Below are 21,311 nucleotides of genomic sequence, written 5' to 3' on the forward strand. Positions count from 1 at the left end.
ACCATACATTCGACACCTGTACTATAAAAAAAGAAACCATCTCCAAAAAAGCGTTCAGTGCACAGAACATAAAGTTACTCGATAAGTTAGATAAAATGTCTGCAATTGAAAACTGCCAGTATCAAAATGAAGCCAAGTTATTTTAAAGTGAAACAGAAAAATAATAAAGTGATTCACATGAAAAAGGATAAAATGAACATGAGAAATTTGGGTGAAGCTGGCAAATTGAAGGATGATGGTGAAAAGCTTTTAAAACGTGCAAAAACGTGCACATGAAAACAAGGTGAACAGAAGCAAGGAATAAAAATGTATTATTATTTTTTTTTCTTTTTTGCCTTTTTATTCAGTAACGATTGCTCGTTGTCCTGTAATTTTTCTTTCTTAATCGTTTTAATTATAATCGTTTTTTCAATTTACTAGTCTGTTTTCTTTGAAATCTCTCTCCAGTTTCGGCATTTTGCCTGTTGTAGTGCCCAGTGATTGTGCTTCCATTGGCTGGTGGGGTTCCAATCCGTCAACCGCGTCCGGAAGGCCGCTCATGAATGCGGAACGACTGCCAGGGCACAGCAACCGTGCAACTGAGACGGGGTGCACGCATACCACATACCGAAAAAGATCCACCAGAGGGGGTTTCCCATACTTCCAACACCTCTTACAACCTAACCTCATTTAAACACAATGCATTTACCTAAAACCATACAGCAAATGCCCGAATATGGACTGGTTTGCACTATCTTGCGGATATTTTTCTGCCCCATTATATTATCGCAAATCCATTACACTGTCGCGAATCCTGTTGAAGGCTCTTAGGGCGTTCGTGTCAAATATGTGTTTGATATTTTGCTTGCTTTATACGATAAAACAATATATTTATGTAATTTATTTATATTTTTATAGTAAACCATACTCCCAGAAAATTATTCCTTTTAATTGCTTGAAACGTTCTGAGAGACATAGACATTTTTTTTTTTTAACATTCCAATAACAGAAGGTTAATGATCTAATACACAGCATGAATCGGTCCCTGGATCTCTCAGTAATTCCAGTCAATCCATGTCGTCCCAGTATCATCTGTTTCGGAAACCCAGCTGTGTGACTGTGAGGCGTCAGTGTGAAAATGTGCAATTCCAAGAGAAAGAAAACAATTTATGCATCTACTGATCTGACAGTTTAAACGCAAGTTCACGTTTACGTTCATTTATGGTGTAAATTTACATATCGTCATGTTTAATCCGTTACATTTAGAATAACGGTTTGCTAAATGTAACCATTAAGAGTAAACATCTTTATTAAGAAGTGTTCATTTGGGAAAATATCATTGTACAGCGTGATTACTCACACAATGAAAAAGCAATACATTATGTTGCTTACAATACAATAATGACTAATGTACAAACATGATTCTGAATTCTTTAAATTTAGATTAGTATCTTTCTTAGTCGTTATTGGATGGAAAAATAGTGAAAGTATTTCATCTCATGGGTAATGGGTCTCATTTTTTTCTTTCAGGACACCCCTTTCAATAGCATGAACGTAAGACATCTTGAAGTGTCCATAAACACGCTGGACGGAGCCATTCATGTATTCCATTACACCATCTTGGGCTGAAGTCACTGCTCACTGTTCATGCTTTACCTCACATGACTGAAGGCAGTCAGTATGGAATAGTGATTGAGTAATGTTTTAAAATAAGCAATTGAGTAGTAGTTCCTTCAATGGCCATTTGAAAGACAGTTTATCAAAGGTATTCTCCACTTGTCATGTAATGTCTTGTAATGTCATTTCATTTCCATTACAAGCAAGAGCACAGAATGCCAATGCCATGTACAGTCTTCTTCATTAAGCATGGTGCCACACATCTCAATGTATTTTACCGGGAGCAGGATAGTGGAGATGTCTTCCTGTTGTTTTTTATCTTACTCTTCTACCCTTGTCTCAGGCTACCTGCACACCTTTTGCTGGTTACTCTATCAGTAGTATTTCAGAGTTTCACTTGAAAATGAGGGAAACGTTCATAGTGATCATCATCAGGAAGTAGGGTATTACCACCTTGTGATTAAGAACCAGATTGTACTTCTGCCAGTACCAAGATCACCTGAAAGAGAATCATTTTACCTGTGCTTTTGTAAAGCACTTTGGTACATCATCAAATCTGTATCTGTATCTGTATCTGTAACAGAACGACCCTCTGTGAGTGACGAGGGTAGATGATGACTCCCTTTTGGCAGTATACACACTGCATGAGCACACCCAAAGCAACCACCTTCAGCAGGTTTAGAAGGCTCCCATGGTGCAAGGCGGGAGTTGCTGTTTCTCTGGTTGTGTATACTGTGCGCTTGTGGGAGACATTGAGAATGAGAGGAAGCAAACTGCGGACATATCCAGGAATGACAAACGGCGGGTGACTGGACTAGTATCTCGGCTCTAGCACACGGAGCTCTTCTTGCAGTCTGCGAGGTAGCCGTCTTTGCTGGGCAGGCGTTGCTGCTGAAGTCCATCGGTGTCGGGGGCGAAGATGGCCAGCAGCTGCTCCTGCTCCCTCCTGGTTTTGGGTAAGTCACTGGAGGATTTGCAGAGGAGATGGAACCGCTGGAGAGAGATGGAGGAGTGGTTGGTTTTTCATACCCCGAGTTGGGCTGTTGTGCATCTCATGTGTTGAAGTCTCTTTGCATAAACACGACGCCTGTCCCATCAAACATTCTATGCTCTACATTAGCAAGGAAATATTTTCGTTACAAAAATTCGCAATATTTTCATAATAAATTCGTAATATTTTCGTATTTTCGTTCTGTGTTTCCCGTTTTCTCCCATGCTGCAATCAAAGGCATACTGTGAAATTCACTATCACACATTTGTGTTTATTGTGTTCGTTAAGGACACGTTTTTGTGATAGATGAAAGATGAAATGTCCCTTGACATAATGGGATGCATTTCCCAGAAGGCAGTGTGCTGGCGAGCGGGGAGTGGTTTACCTCTCTCAGGGTTCCCTTGGTGGTGCACATTTTGAAGACGATCCAGAGAGGGATGCAGATCATTGAGGAGAGAGCGAGGAACCACCCCAGGACGTAGCCCCACCACGGGTACACATACTCATTATTATACTTCAGAGGAGTGTACTTGATGAGGGAGAATGCAAAGGTCCCCTATGGAGGAAAAAAATATTTTTTATATATCACAGCACATATAAATCACAGCACTTTGTGAGGGTCTGATATACACTCAGGTGTGGTCAGGTATTTTCTGTTGTTCCTGAAAATTATCAGGTGCAGGTATTATCAGGTATTTGCTCTCTCACTTTTGAGGTCATTCTGGACAAGAGCACCGCTAAATGATTACATGTTAATAGTAGCGGTAAATTTTAACAACAGATTATTTGAACAGTCTGATCTGATCCAGTGTTTATTCTCTAATCTTACACTCTCTTCTGTAATATATCATTTTTATCTGTGTATATTTATACCAGAATAATTTTCGTTACTTACGATAATTTACATACAGTATGTATACCATGCATGATTACATACAATGAACTCAACTCGATTTCTAATCTATCTGGGCTTAATGGCCCTCTACATCTCAAGCAGGGAGTGCCACATGAAAGTTATTGTTGATTATATTTAGTAATAACAATATCCACTACATGCTGTGTGCTGATAGATATTTTATGCCAACCAACAGAAGGCGCCAATTTAAAAACGTGCAGATGTAATTTCCCACTGTTTACTCTACATCAGCCAACCAGTGCAATAATTATATTTCCTCTACTGTGGTGTAATACACTTTGACTCAATGAAGCAAGTGAAATCTCACTTACAATGCAGGTAGCAGGTGTGAAAAACAGCCAGCAGTATTTCATCAGAGGTCCAGGGCGGTAGCCAATCATATCTTCAATGTTGTCATAGTACCTGTCAGCACCTAAAGCAATGAGAAGTAAATGAATTTGGTGTGAGGTACATACAATACAGGAACAAAAAATGACACCTGTAAAACATAGAAATTCACATAATCAAGATTTATGCATATTTAAGAACCATCATGGAGACGATACATTTGAAACATTATTTTCAAATGCTTGCATGAGTATATTCAGATAAAAAAGCTGTTGTCTAAGTAGAAATAAGTTGAAGAACGCTTTACGTAAGTCATAGTCACACATGAAACTAAAATCATCAGTCAGTCAGTTCCTATCCCAGAGCACCTGGCAAGAATTTACAGAAATTTACAGAGCCTGCACAATGGTTAAGTTGTCTAGGAGAACAATTACTTTGTCTTGTGTACATTCCTCTTTGCAGTCTCTCACAGACCCAAACACTCACCATAAACCCAGGCAATGCAGACAGTTTCAAAAATAGCCACAAACAGCAGACACATCCCACTGGCAGCATAGTAATCAAAGAGCTGGAAGATGTACATCCCACCCTGTCGAGAGAGAGAGAGAGAGAGAGAGAGAGAGAGAGAGAGAGAGAGAGAGAGAGAGGGAGAGAGAGAGAGAGAGAGAGAGAGAGAGAGAGAGAGAGAGAGAGAGAGAGACAGAGAGAGAGAGAGAGAGGGAGAGGGAGAGAGAGAGAGAGAGAGAGAGAGAGAGAGAGAGAGAGAGAGAGAGACACTCAAGAGAGGCCAGGGTAGCCATCAGTTCAGATCCCTATCCACTGTGATCCACTGTGATCATACGAAGCCGGAGTGACCATAAAATAACCAAAAATTAATAAAAATTCTGATTTACTGCATTGTTTTCACGTATGAGCTAATTGTTTCTCCAAGCCACTTGCTTATTTCCCATTAACAGAAAACACAGGCTATCATGTGATCTGACCAACAATCCTCCAATCAAAAGACCAGAGACCAGAACCACTAACCACTGTCCTACACACACATTTTTTGGAAAGACTAATGGTCTATCAGATGTAGCATAGACTTCAGCATGTATGTAGCATATACTGCAGCCTACCTCCGTCAGCATGATGAGACCCATGAGATAGGACACAACGGCCACAGCCAGGATGAAAAGCTCTCTGCGGTTGTCCCGGCGGAAGACAGAAGGGTACATGTCCACCACAGCTGTCACCAGGCTCTCCACACAGACAAACTGCCCAGGAGAGAGGAGACCCAGAGAGCTCAGAGTGGTAGCAATAGCCCCTAACATGCTTTCACAACAGTAGCTGTGTATGAACACTGTGTGTGTTTGTGTGTATGAATCAAAGCCTCAAGTCCATCTCCTGAAATATAACATTTCTCTCAAGTTCAAAACAAGGCTATATGACCATTAATAAAAGATATGTAAGCCAGTTTTCTGCTAGTGTCTTCAGAGTTGGTTGATGGTATTAGGAAGAGGACATCTGAGGAGAGAAAGCTCTAGGATGTACTTTAACAGGAGTCTGTTGAGTGGCCTCTGGGGTTCTATCAGGTTCATCTCTCATGGCAGTAGACATGTGTGTCTGTGTTTGTGTGTGTGAGGGGATGAGAGTGCATGTGCAAAGATATGCTTGACCAGCTCATTTTTATTCAAACCGAAAAGCAGCACAGCCTTTCGCTGAAGTCGTAAAAACTTTCCACTGCATGTGAGATCACCGGGGGTAATATTTGCTTTTCATGTGGAGTGTGTTAACAAGTGGTCACAGATCCCTGTCAGTACACCGTGCTGTTGACCGTGACTCAGTTTGAACGTTTTGAGAGGGGGAGAGAGATGGTGAAACTTTAACAGGAATGACTCTGGATGCTACACTGAATGATTGATTGGATGTTTCGTTGGAGTGGGAAATTAACCCTTACCTGGCTGTCCAGTCCCAGGACCACAATCATAAGGAAGAAGAAACAGGCCCAGAGAGGAGGGATGGGCATCATGGCCACAGCACGGGGGTAAGCGATGAAGGCCAGACCGGGACCTGAGACAGGGCAGGCAGCACTCAGCCAAACAGAATCATTTTTACTGTCTAATATTAGATCCATGCATATCTGTTACATATCTGTTGCATATCTGTGTCACTTCTCTGTGACACAAAGCTGTTGCAGTAAAGCCTGTGAGCTACGTTGCTCCTGAGCACCACAGTGTGACGATAGAAGTGGTGATGTGTGGTTACACTCAGCTCGGGACAACTTTTAAGTTTCGTGTACCAGTAGTATCTTTTCCCTTTCAACAGGAGAGGTCACTCGGGTTCTGATTCCAGTACAAAATGTAGTAACAAAGATGCCATGTTCTTGACTTCATTCTACTCTTAGGAACTCCTCTTTGGAAGTCTTTATTGTGATATATCCCACGGCTGCTCTCTGCTCACAGGGGTACCTGCACTTACCAGATTCTGCGACCTCAGAGATGGGCACGTTCTGTTCGTAAGACATGAAGCCCAGGATGGAGAAGATGGCGAACCCGGCTACGAAGCTCGTCCCGCTGTTCAGGAAGCACAGGGCCATGCAGTCTCTGGAAAAATCACCACACAGCAGGAGGGAGTCACCAGAGATACAGACTGGATGACATGACTGATACGTAACATACAGTACCAGGCTGTGAGGTGAAATAGGAGGAACAGTCATGATGACTATTTTAATCAGATGGATACTTCTAGTCTTACCCCTCAGGAAACTGGTGCTCTATCTGGCAAAGACCATTTAACTGAGTGGTTACAGGTATGTGTGTTGCATGTATCTGGCCCCACACCTGTAGCAGTTGTTGTTGAACTTATTGTAACTCCCCAGTGCTGTAAGACACCCCAGGCAGATGGCATAGGAGAAGAAGATCTGGGTACCTGCGTCCATCCACACCTGAGAGATTAAAGTGAGAGGATTGGATTGGTCAACCGCTGGCTAGACCCAGGTAAACATCACAAACTACGCATCAACCGTATGTGACCGTATGTGTCTTCTGCATTTAGAGGGTATTTCCTGTCCCTGGGGTAGATGATGGGGAGACATCTATGGAAGACCTTACTGCTTAATAACAAACCAGAGGGTGTGTTTCTCTTGCTCTGTATTGAAAGCTACACTAGTGTTAATGGGACAAGGAGTATCTTGATCAGCTCAGGTTAGGGCATGCTCCATGGCTGGGACATAACAGGAAACGACGAATTTTGAGTTCAGACCCTCTCATGCACATAACAGTTTGTGAATCCTGTCACAGATGCAAGTGAACTGAAGTCCAGTCAAAGGAAACGTCACGTGCTGTCACTCTGCAGGAACCCTGCTGTTAAACGCTGCCAGCTGGCTACACTGTGTGAAGGGTGCATGGTTCTGGGGGGCGTTGCTCAGGTTAATCCAGTATACCTGCCCTGCGGGTGGACTTTCAGCTGGACGATGGCTGCAGGTTCTAGTGCCGCCAGTCCCCGACTCATTTACCCTGCAGACAGACAGAAGACTTTGGACTTGTTCCTTCACCTGCCATGCTTTGCTCAACAGCACCACAAACCCGATGCCAACAGAACGAGGGGGAAGAAAAAGTTTGCTTTGTTTTGTCTAGGCAAGGAAACGGTCAGATACACAGAGAGGATGAGAGAAAGGTTTCTCCACGGCCCCTCCCTGATGCTTCTACCCTGAGGATGCAAAATGGGCTCTCAAAGTCACGCCCCCCCCCTTTTTTTTAACTGTTCAACTGAGTGCACAGCTCTGATATCTGAAAAATGGTTTAGTTGTAGCACTCTGTCACAAGTTAACGAAGACAATTCATGAGATTGGAATACAGTACTTACTATATGTTCTGTGTTTTTTATACTATATGTGCTATGTACACATACACTCCCTCTCTCAACTCACACACACACACACACACGCACACACACACACACACACACACACACATATATATATATATATATATATATATATATATATATATATATATACACGCCCACCCTGGTATGAACAAACTGGAATACAATTCGTTATTTGCTGACAAATAACGTCTTTACTAATGTATAATGTCTTTACTCTGGAAAATGCCATTTAGATTAAAGTGTAATGTTTTTTAAAATATGCAGGCAGAACAAATGAGTACATACACTACAGAACATCCGGTACGTACATGTATGCCCGATGTATGCATAAAGTCCAAGAAATTAAAGGTGGGCAATGATTGACCCTCTAAATCAATCATACACTCAGTAGGAATTTCCTGTCTTATATAGGAAAAGCGATGTTAAGCACCCAGGCTGAGTGTGGCAGGCCTGGTGTATTGTTGGAGGCTACACCACTAGAAGAGAGAGCTGTTTATCCCACTTCACTGCACTTGAACCAGGTATCTGATTTCTATGTGAAATAACATTCAAAATTTACACCACTTTAAAAGTGTTCAAGTTCAAGCCTTTGGGTTTTACCACCCAAGCTCCTCCACCACCCTAGAAATGATGATCTCCTGTTACCTCATCTCTGTCTGTCAGATAATGCATAGATCTCCTGTATTTTTATGGAAATAATGTAATTTCCTGATACTTCCTCTCTGACTGTCAGATGACATATAGATGCTGTGTATTTTACTTCAAACAGCAGCATTACACAGGGTTCCTCTCAGGAGAATGATTATCATCTCAGAGCTGCACTGACCCTAAAAGCGGACAAGCTACTTTTTAAAGGCTTAGAGGACCGTGGGGGGGGGGGGGTTCAGACACGTGTCTGGGGTTATGTTATGCTGGAGCCAAGCTTACAGAACACAGAAGTCTGCCAAACTCCCTCGATACTCTGCACCATGGTTGCCGTGAGAGACGTGCCTTGCTTGGGGTGTGTGCTGCTGATACAGCACCATTAAATTCAGCTAGGGGCTTCTATGCCGTTACTGAGGGACTGAAGGATCTCTTCCACAGCACGTCTTTCCATCAGGTAGTGATGCGTGTACACGAACAGGGTGGTTCGCATAAGGCTTTTGCCTGCTGAATGAGTGGGGTGCGGTACGGTACCTGTGGGTCAGCCAGGCGGCCCAGGTCAGGGTACAGGTAGAACTGGATCCCCTTGCTAGCCCCAGGCAAGGTGACCCCACGGATCAGCAGGACGATCAGCATGACGTAGGGGAAGGTAGCAGTGAAATACACCACCTGGTGGATCAGCGCAAGGACACAGGTTTGTATAACACAACAGGGAGCGTACTGAGCATGATGATTCACACCTGGCGTGATGTTACCATTTTTCTAATGCTTTCATCTGTCCAAATTCTCTATCAGAGATATTTGTTATTGTAAGGCAAACAAGAAATGACAGCATGGATCTTTCTGAAAATGTTGAATGTTCTGTTCTGTTCTGTACTGCTCTGATACACAAAGGGAAGGAGTTTCATACAAAATCTCATCTATTGTACAGAAGACCCTCACCTTTCGTGGGGGAGTAGGATGTTTGCTGCAAATGGAGAAATATGCATATAATCTACTAATAATAATGGCTTTAATATTAAAAGGGAGTAAAGGGAATTTCTCACCAACTTTACATTTAATTAATGCAATTATGGCTAATACAGTTAGTGCAACAATGTGTTATACAATCAACTAATCTAATGCAATAAGCAAATGATTCCCATGTGCAGCTATGCAATAATGCAATGAAAATGTTATGTTTAGACGTAATTTAAAATAAGTGAGTGTAGGTGTTGGTTTGTCGCTCAGCAGCTCAGCTGGGAACAGGTATTGTTTTTTAGTGCAAGTGTTCAAAAGTATGAATGGCCCAGTCCTGGGCTCAGCCAGCTTCAGCCCTTGCCCACCTTTCCTGTGGACTTGACCCCCTTCCAGATGCAGAAGTAGCACATGACCCAGGCGATGAGGAGGCAGATGGCCAGGTCCCAGTGCAGCATGCCCATGTGCTCGATCCCTGGGGAGATCCTCAGGACCCTCCGCCTGTGTGGACAACCAGGGGCTCCGTCAGCACATCTTAACCCAGCTGAGGTCATTGGAAGTTAAAGGAGTAATAGGAAGTGGGCTTTATAACTCAAAGGTTGCAGGTTCAATTCCCAGGTAGGACACTGCTGTTGTATCCTTGAGCAAGGCACATAGCCTGAATTGCTTCAGTAACCACACAGCTGTATAAATTGTTAAATAGTTCAAGTGTAATATTTGGAAATTACTCAAATCTGTAATAATTTACAGCATTCATCTAACATTGTAGAGCCCTTCTTCCCAGCTACATTTGGGATTGCAAAGGACTACAAGGCTACAAGGCTTGAATATTGATGACTACAATTCGCACAGACTCCCTGGGTGTCTTCAAGAGAAAGCTGAAAAGCTGCCTCTCTAGTCTACCTTCCTCTCTGTCTATCCTATCTATCTTTATTTTCTATAAAAACCATTCTACCCTAGTTTAGCACTTAACTCTAAGTATCTTACTGACCTCTTGGAATAGTTCTCGATAACTACTCTTAGCATAGGGATGCACTTATTTAGAAGTCACTGTGGGTAGGAGCATCTACTAAATGACGTAATGTAATATAATGTAATGTAATGACTGATACCAACAATAGTGGTTGTTTCCATATTCAAACACTGTACTGTATATTAAACTCGTTAGGTTACCAACAGCCGTGCCCAACCATTCTAGGGGTTACTGCAGTGCAACCTCATGAAATGTGTATGAACAAGTCTTGGAAAGGATTTTTAAAAAGCTCTTACTCCCAGAATTCAATGACGGGGGATGAGGCGTTTTGCGGATAGGTGTAGTTGACTGAATCACTTCCCCGCTGAAACTCCACACACGATTCTTCAAGACAAAATGCACATTGTGCTCAGTCAGGCTGTATTCAAAGCTAAGTCCTGCATTTCTCTAGTACAACTGCCACAAACCTGAAATTAACCACATTGCAAACTGTTCAATGTACACATTGAAACATGTCTGTCAGCATATTTCATTATAGTATAGTACTCTAGTACTAACCAGAAATTACAATAACATTAAATCATCATCGGAAAAAAACTGAAGTTCTTTTCCACTCAGATGTGTGCAGCTGTGAATGGTGCATTAGTTGCAGAAACAGACATCCCTGGATTCTTCATGAGCATATGACCCACTCACCTGTGTTCCAGGTGTTGTTGCAGGAAGACCATGGGAGTTCCCACGAGAAAGAGAAACTCAGGTAGTAAATCGCCCAGGCCAGAACGATGATGTAGTAGAAATTCAGCAGGGTCACAATGACTTGTGTGGCATAGCCAATTCCTGGAAAAAGACAAAATGCAAACAATGCACAGAAATTATATTTAATAATTCCACATGGAAAGGCTTTACCTATATAAAAACAACTGTATTACAACATGTTATATTCTGTGTGTTATGGAAAGACATGGTTGTCTGTGATGTACCTAATCCATTTCAGTTCACACTGATCTGCAGACTAGAGTAATATCCAGAAACATCATTAGATTTGAATTTTCCAAATGTCTCCTATACATTTCGTAAGTAATGTTTGAGTTGGCCGGTAGCTGGTAGTTCCTGTGGGAGCTTGTGATGAAGGCTTTTCTCAGCTGTAAGGCAGTTGCTGCTGACTGTTACAGTCAAATAAACCCTCACGCTGACAGATCACCTTCAAACAATGGGCTGATCTTTCTCCAGCAAGTGACGCCTCCCTCACTGGTGAACTGCCCCAGGGACGTCTCCAGGAAGAACACAGGTATCCCACAGGTGAAGAGGAAGATGAGGTACGGGATGAAGAATGCACCTGTTTGGGGGGTGGGGGGAGGGGGGGTATGAACACAATAAAATCTGTGGCCCAAACAAACAAAAAGGACAATCCTCTAGATTATCTTCAGCTCTTTTTAGATTACTTTTCAATGATCTAAATAAGAACCAGCTTAATGAAAATGTGCCGGATCACTGTTAACCGAGTTTCCAAAAACCTGCAGCATTTGCAGTCTTCTGAAGAACAGCTGCTTAACAGAGGCTTAAATGCCAGGTGTCACTGTGACCTCTGACCTCTGCACGTTCCACATAGTCTTGTGGGACAAATGCACAAGAATTAGATCAACACAAGGCAACACCGCTCTCTAGTTATAGGACAAGCCTGGTACTTATTGGAAGCGTACATCATTACAGTACACGTATCTTTTTTTTTTTTACGTCATCACGTATCTACATTATTACATTATTGTCATTAAGCAGACACTCTTATCCAGAGCGACTTACATAGGTTGCAATTTTTTCATGTTATCCATTTATACAGCTGGATATTTACTGAGGCAATTGTGGATTAGATACCTTACCCAAAGGCAGAGCAACAGTGTCCCTACCTGGGAATCAAACCAGCAACCTCACCTTACGACCTTATGTTACACTGCCACCCCATAATCATCAATCATTGTTCGAATGGACATCTCTGTGTATATCTGTGCAGATTCTAATGAGCACAGAGCTCGAGACTCACCTCCTCCATTTTTGTAGCACAGGTAGGGGAAACGCCACACATTGCCCAGCCCAATGATCTCCCCGGCCACAGACAGCACAAACTCCAGCTTGTTACTCCACTGGCCCCTCTCCTTCATCTTCTCCTCCGCCTGAGGGACGATGTCCAGGGGGTGGCTGTGTCCGCCGGAGTGGCCTGCTTTGGGTACGCTTCCCATGTTTCCTACGGGGCAGAACATAACATGAGAGAGGGCAAACTGTAACGCCGAAGAGGGCGCCCTCCGGAGGCAGCGCTGCACCTGGTGACCCGCTCATGACGTAGGGGCAGGGGGATGAAACTGGCAGGCAGGAAATGAGGCGGGAGATGAAAGGCCACCTGCTGGTGGAAAGAAAGAGATGGGTAGAGGACCTGGAGTCCATAGCAACTTCAGGATAGAGCGATGACTCTGGAATGATTTTGGAAAAAAACAGACATTTCCATGAATCTAATTTCTATATTTGTTGCGCTTTCTTACACATGCTGCAGTTTCCAGAAGAGGTGGATTCTAACTGCCCTCAAAGGGCCAGTAATAATACAGATTTTGGCACCCCCCTGTGCCAAAAGCTACCCTCACGGGTGAGGAGTACTGAGTGTCCTCCCCTGACTGCAATGGATCGAGGTGGGCCGGTGGCAAAAACACAGACGTGTTTTCAGCAGGTACTTTGTGGGAACGACTGCTTGGAACCATAAATAAATGTGACACTTGGCCTCAGTACCCCTGGCCTCCAGAGCAGCCTCTCTGCCAGGAGGCTTTATTACAGTTTACCTTGGTTTTCACAAACCGAGTCCCACCGAGCTCTGCGTCATATACTGAGGGCAGTGAGAGCAGCTGGGGAAATTCCTCACCGCAAGCCTACACATAACCAGGGAGAGCAGGGCCAGTGTTCAAAGCTTTCTGTGCATTCTTCTTCTGAACAGGTGTGGCCTGCTGGACTAAATATAACAAATTATTAACATAACCAGCCACAAATAGCAGTTTCCCAGATGGATGATTTTGGAAAGGTTGGGATGCCAGAGGCTGTGGGAAAGTGGAACATCTGACATGCCCGGTGACTGTTCCATCTCTTTTCGTCTATTCCAGTCTTAACGGTGGTGCTTGTGTAGTTTGAAGCCTTACTTGACATTGTGGCAAACTAACCTTTCAGCCACTTTTTGCATGAAAATTCAAAGAGCTGATTGTATGAAGTAAGCTCTTACGTTTGGTCCACGCTTCGAGGAGTAAACAAGCTGATGGAATAATTTTTTTTTTTTCTTATTATTGTCTGGAAACTTCTCTGATTTATCCTGTGATTACAGATGTGCCCCCATTCTGAGGAGATTTTTCAATGCACAGACACCACCAATCTGAACAATCTTCAGTTCAGCTGGGATTGCCAGGATTCAACAGCAGATTAAGGCAGGGAGGTTCTCAAATAAAGTCACATACCAAATAACAGCATGATACCAGGAAGACACCATTGCCCTGACAAACATCAGACAGACAGGGAGGATGGTGGATCTGAGTGGACTGTGTGAAATACAAAAACAGAGGGCAATGAGGAGGTGCAGTACCTACACAGAAACCACAAGAGAAATGGCAAAAGCCCAACTACTGCAGATGTACAGATGCCCAGTTCAATTACATCAGTGAGAGTAGATTGGGACTATGCCCTCTATCAGCAGCCACATGTTGCTGCAGATTTTACTTCAGATCCCGTGCTGCATTCACGCTTGAAAAACTGACATCTGTTCATAACTATGCATGCTCATTCAGATGTGTTACATCGAATTCTGGATCGAAAATCCGTGCAAATACGCACACACAGCATGCATGTGCATGTGTAAGAATAGATTCAGAAGAGGACACCAAAAGTGTGGAAATGAACTTGAACTGATAAAAGCCACTTCATGTAAATGTGTCCCTGAAACTGTACAATTTGGGACAATTAATTTCCACTCCTAAGCGTTCCCAAGTGTCACAGCTACCACGCAATGAGGTTCCTCTCAAGTAGAAAAAAAGGACACAGTGGTTCAAAATTCACAAAAAAGAAACCAATACACATTGTACAGAAACTGAGGGTCCATTGCTGTTCGGTATAGCTTCTAAAAGAAAATGGCTACTATAAACAAATTATTAACTATTCATTAATTATGCTGCACAAAACTAACATGAAGAGAAACTCAGATCATCAAAGTGGGTCTCATTCTCAGTACCTGGCAGCATGAGAATCCTGCACAAGACAGAACTCACCTTCTATTGTGATGCTGAAATACAGTCTGGGATGGACTTGACCCTAAGTTCTGATCTGCAGTGCTGCAAGCGTGACTTTTTAAGGAGTGTGTGAAGAGGACGGGCATCTGTGTAATATTAAACCCAGCCCAGCCTCCAGTGTGTAAAACTGTCATCACACCCACCCTCCATCTCCGTCCAATTTACTCATACATACACAAACACAGACACACAGACACACATACACACACACACACACGTATGCACACACACATCCACACACGTACGCGCAAACACACACACACACACACACACACACACACAAACAGGTCTGTGCTGTCAGTGCAGGAGGGAAGCTGTATAATCAATTTATCTATATATCTATATCTATCTATCTATGTATCTAAGATGTTGGAAGCCTATTAAATATCAACACTTAAAAAGGAAAGAACAGGTTGCTGATCTTAGTTGAATATTTGGTGGGTATCTACTCCAATGTAATATCCCTGGTAGTTCTCTTGCCATTGTGCCATTACACATTGAACAAACGAAGTTGTTCAGTAATGGTCCAAATTTAGCAGAAAGTCACACTGATTATTTGTGGGCTGTTAAAGATAACCCTGAAACCTGTGCCTTGTTTTATTTAGGTTAAGACTGTAGAAAGCAATGGGAAAACTCAGATAGACAGATACTGTACGTGGAGGAGAGGAGGACTGAGTGGGGGAACAGGAGGAGCGATGCAGCCGAAGCATGGAGTGGCTGTATATTAATGCAACCAGATTTTTGGAGGTGCTCCTGGAGGAGACGTCAAACAGACAGAGGGGAGAGGCAGCGAAGGGAGAGGGAGTCACTCTCCCGCCCCCACTTCCTGGGGGGGGCGTGTCCACGTAAGAGAGAGACTTCAGCTGCAGTTTTCAGTGCAGACGTTGATTTCAGCAAGTAACATCATTATCTTTGCGCCGATTTCCACATAGGTCCCTTTGCGATGCGGCATATCGCATTGAAAACAAAAAGGAACAGTGAGCGGGTGCTTGGGGGAGGAGCAGCACAAGTGCAGATGACCGCTAACGGTAATGTTTAACCTGTATGTGTTGATTTCATGGTGGTTGAATGTAAACACACCAATGATATATAACGTTGTTAATGTATAGTGGATTCCTTTGCCCTTATTGTTTTTGCCAGTTTGCCGGTTGGCTGGAGGACAGGAAGTTGACAGGAGAGGCTGGATGCTCTTGTTTGTAAACTTCTCCCTCACAGCAAGTGTCTCCATAGAGCAGTGACTGCTCCCTTCAGGAGTGATTGCTTGTAGTTGTAGAGGCTTTTGGGTAGAGGTGGAGGAGGTGGAGGGGGGTCTGTGACACAACAGAACATTGTGCAGGACAGCGGTCAAATTCCCAACAGTTTCAGCATTTTCAACACCCGTTTCAAATCAGCCACCTGTAAGTCAACCACTGGACAGCCAGGATTTAGGCAGTCTTCTCCACAACCGTCCTGGCTTGGCAGAGATGAGATGTGAAGACACTGTTTTTTTGAAGGCTTCTGCCAGAGGAGAGCCTTATATCCCAGCACAGAAGGTCTGAGGCACAGATCGTGGATTCCCCCCACGCCAGGGGGAGCAGTGTCTCTTGGGATAGCCAGTCTTCCCTCCACCAACCCTGTGGAAGTGAGTTGCCAAGCAATGGATAACATACGCAACTGTGCGCTTTGCGAGTTGCTCCAGATAAGCTTGTCCGCTAAACTATAGTCATGCAGTGATGCAAATCGCTACATATCAACAGGAACAGGGGCCATTTCAGCGGCCGCACGCTGTCATGGGTGACTAAGATGCTGCACAAAATGTATGGAAGAGCTTACCAGGACCCCCCCCCCCCCCCCCCCCCCCCCCCCCCTTCACCTTCCACACACTGCCACACGCACAACAATCACTAACAACAAGAACCAGTTTAAGGCGGAATCCACAGTGATGTAATAAGTGTAGACGAATCTAATATTAACAGTCTTAGCAGGAGCTTGGTATCTGTCAAGCAGTGATGAGAGTCGTCGTTCTCCCTGGAACTCCAACAATAACTAGCTTGGCGTGTTAACCTCCAATGTCTGATTTTGTTAATTGTGATTACATGAGCCATTATGTTGTTAAGGCCGCCCATGAAAGTGTAATCCAGTACTGGCATGCATGTAATCCAGCAAGAACCAGCCACTACCTGACACTGGCAAACATGTATTCCAGCAAGAACCAGCCACTACCTGACACTGGCATACGTGCCCAACACCAGCCCAGTTAGTATCAAACCTGTGTCAGAATGACAATTCAACAAGGCAGCATGCATAATGGACATGTTCGAATGTTTGACCAGGAACACGCTACCTTGGAAAATGTTCTCTGGAAAGATATTTTTCACATTTCGTTTCCCCTTTACGCACCATACACAGAAAGGACCAGCAGAATAAGCCATGCCTTTTATTTTATTCTTTTGAGATTTCTCTGCACCAATCAACAAGTGACACCGAGCCATGACAACAGCCTAGTTATTCATGTTTGTGTGTGTGTGTGTGTGTGTGAATGACTAAGCTACAGAAAGTAAATATTGAAGAGTCCTGAGAACATTTGATTTTGTTTATGGTCAGATTAGTTCAGGCTAAGAACACAGGCTTGTTCACTGACTGGCTCTGGTCTCACATGGGTACATGTTTTGCTGCTTAGATTATTAATTAGTGGAGCAGCTTGATCAGAAAGTCTGAAATGTGCTCAGTTTACTTGAGGTGACGGTGAAGGAAGAAAAAAGGTAACTAAGTAACTAAGAACCCCCTATGCCTGTTACGTCTCCCATTAATGTATTATCTGACAATCTCGTTAAGGTGTTCCAGTACTATAATTACCTGGTGAAATTCAATAGATTTACATTGATTCTCTCATAAAGGCCTGTCCGTCCAAAACCAGCAATTCAATTTTTAACCGAACACTAAACTTTAAAAAGGTACAAATTAAAAGCATAGAAGCAGGTGCTTTCCACGTGCTTCTGAAGGTTTGTTCCACACACCACACACCTCTGTCTTTGTTTCCAAACCCTGGTGACCCACTCCACAGTGCAGCGATAATATCATTCATACGTCAGGCTGTGTAGCATGACAGAAATGTCCTTCTAAAAGCTCCCTCCAGCAACGTCACCCTGTGTGAAATACTTGATCACTAGCCTCCCCCCTCACCCCTTCCTCCACACACTGTAGGAACCTCTCCTTGGAGGGTAGGTGCATGGCCTGTACCAGTATTCTCCAGGTTTGCTGGGTCCAGGGACATCCAGACAGGCCTCCACCTTCATCACGTTACAGAGAGAGGCCTCTCTAGGCATGTTAATTCATAGGGCAGCAGTGTAGCATAGTGGTAAGGAGCAGGGCTTGTAACCTGAAAGGTTGCTGGTTTGATTCCCCACTGGGGCACTGCTGCTGTACTCTTGGGCAAAATACTTAACCCAGAACTGCTTCAGTAAATATCCAATTGTCTAAATAGGTAACATGTAAAAAACTGTAACCTATGTAAGTTGCTCTGGATAAGTGTGTCTGCTAAATGTGAATAATATAATGTAATGTTTCAACCATTTCAACAATCCTCAGCATTTACAAGGATGCCAACTACAGGCCTTCCAGACACCAAGGGCATTCAGTACAGGGATATAGTTTTATTTGCAATGGTTTCATCAATTCTTAAGCCAAGAAGGTGGATATGAAATGTAGTATAGCTGAACACCAGAGAATGCAAAATCACTGATTTCTGATGCACACAATTCCATCCTACAGCCCTGATTCTAATGTTACAAATAAAGGTTCCAAAGAACTACCTTTTGGTTTTTTTTTTTTTTTAAGTCTGTTAAAATGCTAACTGATAAAAGATCTTTAAAAACAGCTGAGTCTTGAAGGTTTCTATACAGACCCCGAATGCAAGGTGTCCTGGCCCCTTGAGTTTTTTGAGCACAGCGCGTGTGTCAGTCGTTGACACAAAACAACACGTGTCCTCTGTCCGTAAGGCACTGGGAACCATGTGCCGGTATAATCAATCCGACACGCGCGCTAGACGCCAGAGTAAACAGGACGGTCACTGCGGGGCACAAAACATCAAAGGGTTAATGACTAAATGACAGGAACACATGTGGAGGAAGCATGGAGGTGTATGGAATCCAGCACTCCGTGTTCTTTCTGTTAGGAGCGGTGAATGGGTGGTCTCTAACACTCTCACAGACCCGTGATTCCGCCTGGCCGGAATGGTCCAAAGGTGTCTGTAAGGTCGCTATAGAACTGCTGTCTGCTTTTGAGTGTGGTCCAGCGGCAGTTAAATACTAGGCTTGGACGGTAGAGGGTGCTGTTGTGAAACACAAGAGTAGAAAAACCCAACAGGAGCAGTGAAGATTCAATCAACTACATTAAACAAAACTGAGGTCAGTAGAGGTTAGCTTTTAGGGTGGTGCAAAGCCTGTGGGTGTATGGTTGGTTCAGTGACAGTGTTTATGAGAACAGTTTAGTACAAGTTAATGTGAGGATGGCCCAGCACAAGGTGTGTGTAAGGTTAGTATGGCTAGAAGGTGTCTGAGAATGGTATAGCAGAGAGTGCTCGTGAGGTTGGTACAGTATGGTCTCTGGTACATATTTTGTGAGGGTGGTGGTGCAGAGGATGTGTGTGTGTGTGTGTGTGTGTGTGTGTGTGTGTGTGTGAAGATGTTCAAAGAGAAAGATCTTCAGAGGCTGACACAGTACACGGTGCATGTGAGAGTACAGCAGTCTTGCTGTAAGGATTATAGTGTCGCTTCCCTAGAACTTTCCTCACGAAAGGCTCCTTTTGAACCCTCCTTAACTTGTGGACCTTAGCTGAGCAGATAAAAGTGCCGGAACTCTCTCTCCACCGGCAGGAAGTGTGGCCGGGACCCCCGCAGCTCCCAAAACTCAGTGATTTCATCCAGGAATGTGAGTTTGACTTGGGCCAGGGCCTGTGAGGGGGACAGTGGGAGAGACGGTGCCCAGAACAACACCGCAAAGACACACTGTTCATTTCAGCTTAGCTGTACATGACTGAGCTTCATCCTCCCAGTACCCTTCTCTCCCGAAGGTCACTTTATTTTGTTTTTCCTAAAGGAATGCTCCCTGAGGATGTAGGCCGTACTCACAGGCTATGTCCATGTCCACACGTTAATGTCCATGTCCACAGGTCCGCAGGGACTCGTGTGAAATGCATATTTTGAACCCTGACACTCTGTCAGCCACCAACAAGTTTACATTTGTCAGAACTGTGCACTGTTAGCAAAGCATTTCAAACGGCTGGAGCAGTCGGCTAAGTCTCTGGACCCAGGGGATGAAATGGACATTCCGCATGTAACAGGTGAAACAAATTTGCCCATCCTGTTGGATAAGGTTACGCACACCCACAACAGTCAATCAACCTGCCATGAACAGTCCTCCATTTAAGCCCTGTATTTATACTCATTTAGTTAGGACTGCAATACTTTATGAATGATAATGAACATGGATAATAATGAACATTTATTTGAAGCTGAAATAGACAGAGAGAAACTCCAAATTCATCAGAAGGGGAAAACAATGAACTCATTGAGAGAGGGATATACCTAATTCTGGATCTGCTTGATAAAGTTGGACAACATACTGCTCTACATCTGAATCCGCTTGAGGGCATTAGCTACAAAAGTTAAGCCCAGTCCAGACACTCTTAAGCAGGGCATGGTTTTATTGGAATCCACAGATCTGAAATGATGAATAATATAGGATGAATATTACAGGCTAAAACTTGCAATCAATCGTTCATGATAATCACAATTTAAGAATAGCCTAATTTTCTGATGTGGGCGTAAAAGCCTCGATTGTAATGAGAAAATTTACAAACGGGCACTTACAGATTAACATCATTTGAAATGTTTCAGTTTTGTTTATATTTAACCAAGGAGCATACTAGCATACATGAATGGTAATCTAACAATAGAAAGCTTGCCAGTTAGCTAATTTCATCATTGATGGTCACACAAACAAGAGCAGAGAGGAGGAGAATATCTGTACACCTGAAGTAACAGACGCATAAAGTTGCAAGCGTCATGTCTCAGTTGACTTTCTTTCATTAATTTGTCTTCAATGCTAATGTTTCATCTGTTTGTCTTATGCAACAAAAGTTAATATTTGCAAATGTTGATTCAGCATTGCCATTTGCAACAGAAGCTGTTCATTATAAACCAAACACCACCAGCTATAAAGGAATGCATAATTTGCCTAAAACGAAGAGTAAAGATATGCGGTTTCTACTGCCGCAAAGAGGAAGAAGTAAAATGTTTTTTTTTTTTTTTTAGTGGGTGAGATTCTTTTCAATGGCACTACGTTCTGGGTACTTGGAAGTTATTATGGGGTGGCGACATTATTATGGCTCCGGCGACAGTATGGTCTTATTTTCGTCATAGAGGCTTGCAGTCTCTCAAGGAGATCGTATACCTTTTCTTACCAAAAACTGCATCAGTCCTGACAGTTTAGTTCACATGTAGGCAACGCCACTGGTTTTACACTATGCTGTGCACCTATCACAGGCGCTACGTCTATCTCCACCTATCAGTAATACTGCATCAAGGCTGTCTGTGGCTGTGTGTGTTAAGGCAATTTGAATCATAGGCTATACAACTGACGGCCGTAAAATTATTCATTTTTCGAATGGCAGCGACCCACCTTGCAAAAACAGTCGTTGCTTGAACATTATATACCAGCTCTATACCAGCTCACAAGGTGGTTGTAATATGT

The 21,311-nt window shown here is 43.4% G+C and overlaps 1 protein-coding gene across 1 annotated transcript; it reads right to left on the reverse strand.

Annotated features, from left to right (window-relative positions):
• Positions 1–2,346: 2,346 nt before the first annotated feature.
• On the reverse strand, positions 2,347–12,428 carry LOC118770482 (sodium- and chloride-dependent GABA transporter 2-like). The gene is made up of 14 exons (XM_036518193.1): positions 12,311–12,428; positions 11,474–11,608; positions 10,969–11,109; positions 10,569–10,656; positions 9,668–9,800; positions 8,877–9,011; positions 6,653–6,756; positions 6,291–6,385; positions 5,770–5,882; positions 4,949–5,086; positions 4,317–4,419; positions 3,815–3,915; positions 2,973–3,143; positions 2,347–2,589 (listed from the first exon to the last, which is right to left on the reverse strand). Exons 1-14 carry the CDS (start codon positions 12,426–12,428, stop codon positions 2,425–2,427), a joined length of 1,740 nt encoding a protein of 579 aa, XP_036374086.1. The 3' UTR covers positions 2,347–2,424.
• Positions 12,429–21,311: the final 8,883 nt, after the last annotated feature.

This window comes from Megalops cyprinoides, chromosome 23 (genome assembly GCF_013368585.1).
Source record: "Megalops cyprinoides isolate fMegCyp1 chromosome 23, fMegCyp1.pri, whole genome shotgun sequence".
Taxonomy (NCBI): domain Eukaryota; kingdom Metazoa; phylum Chordata; class Actinopteri; order Elopiformes; family Megalopidae; genus Megalops; species Megalops cyprinoides.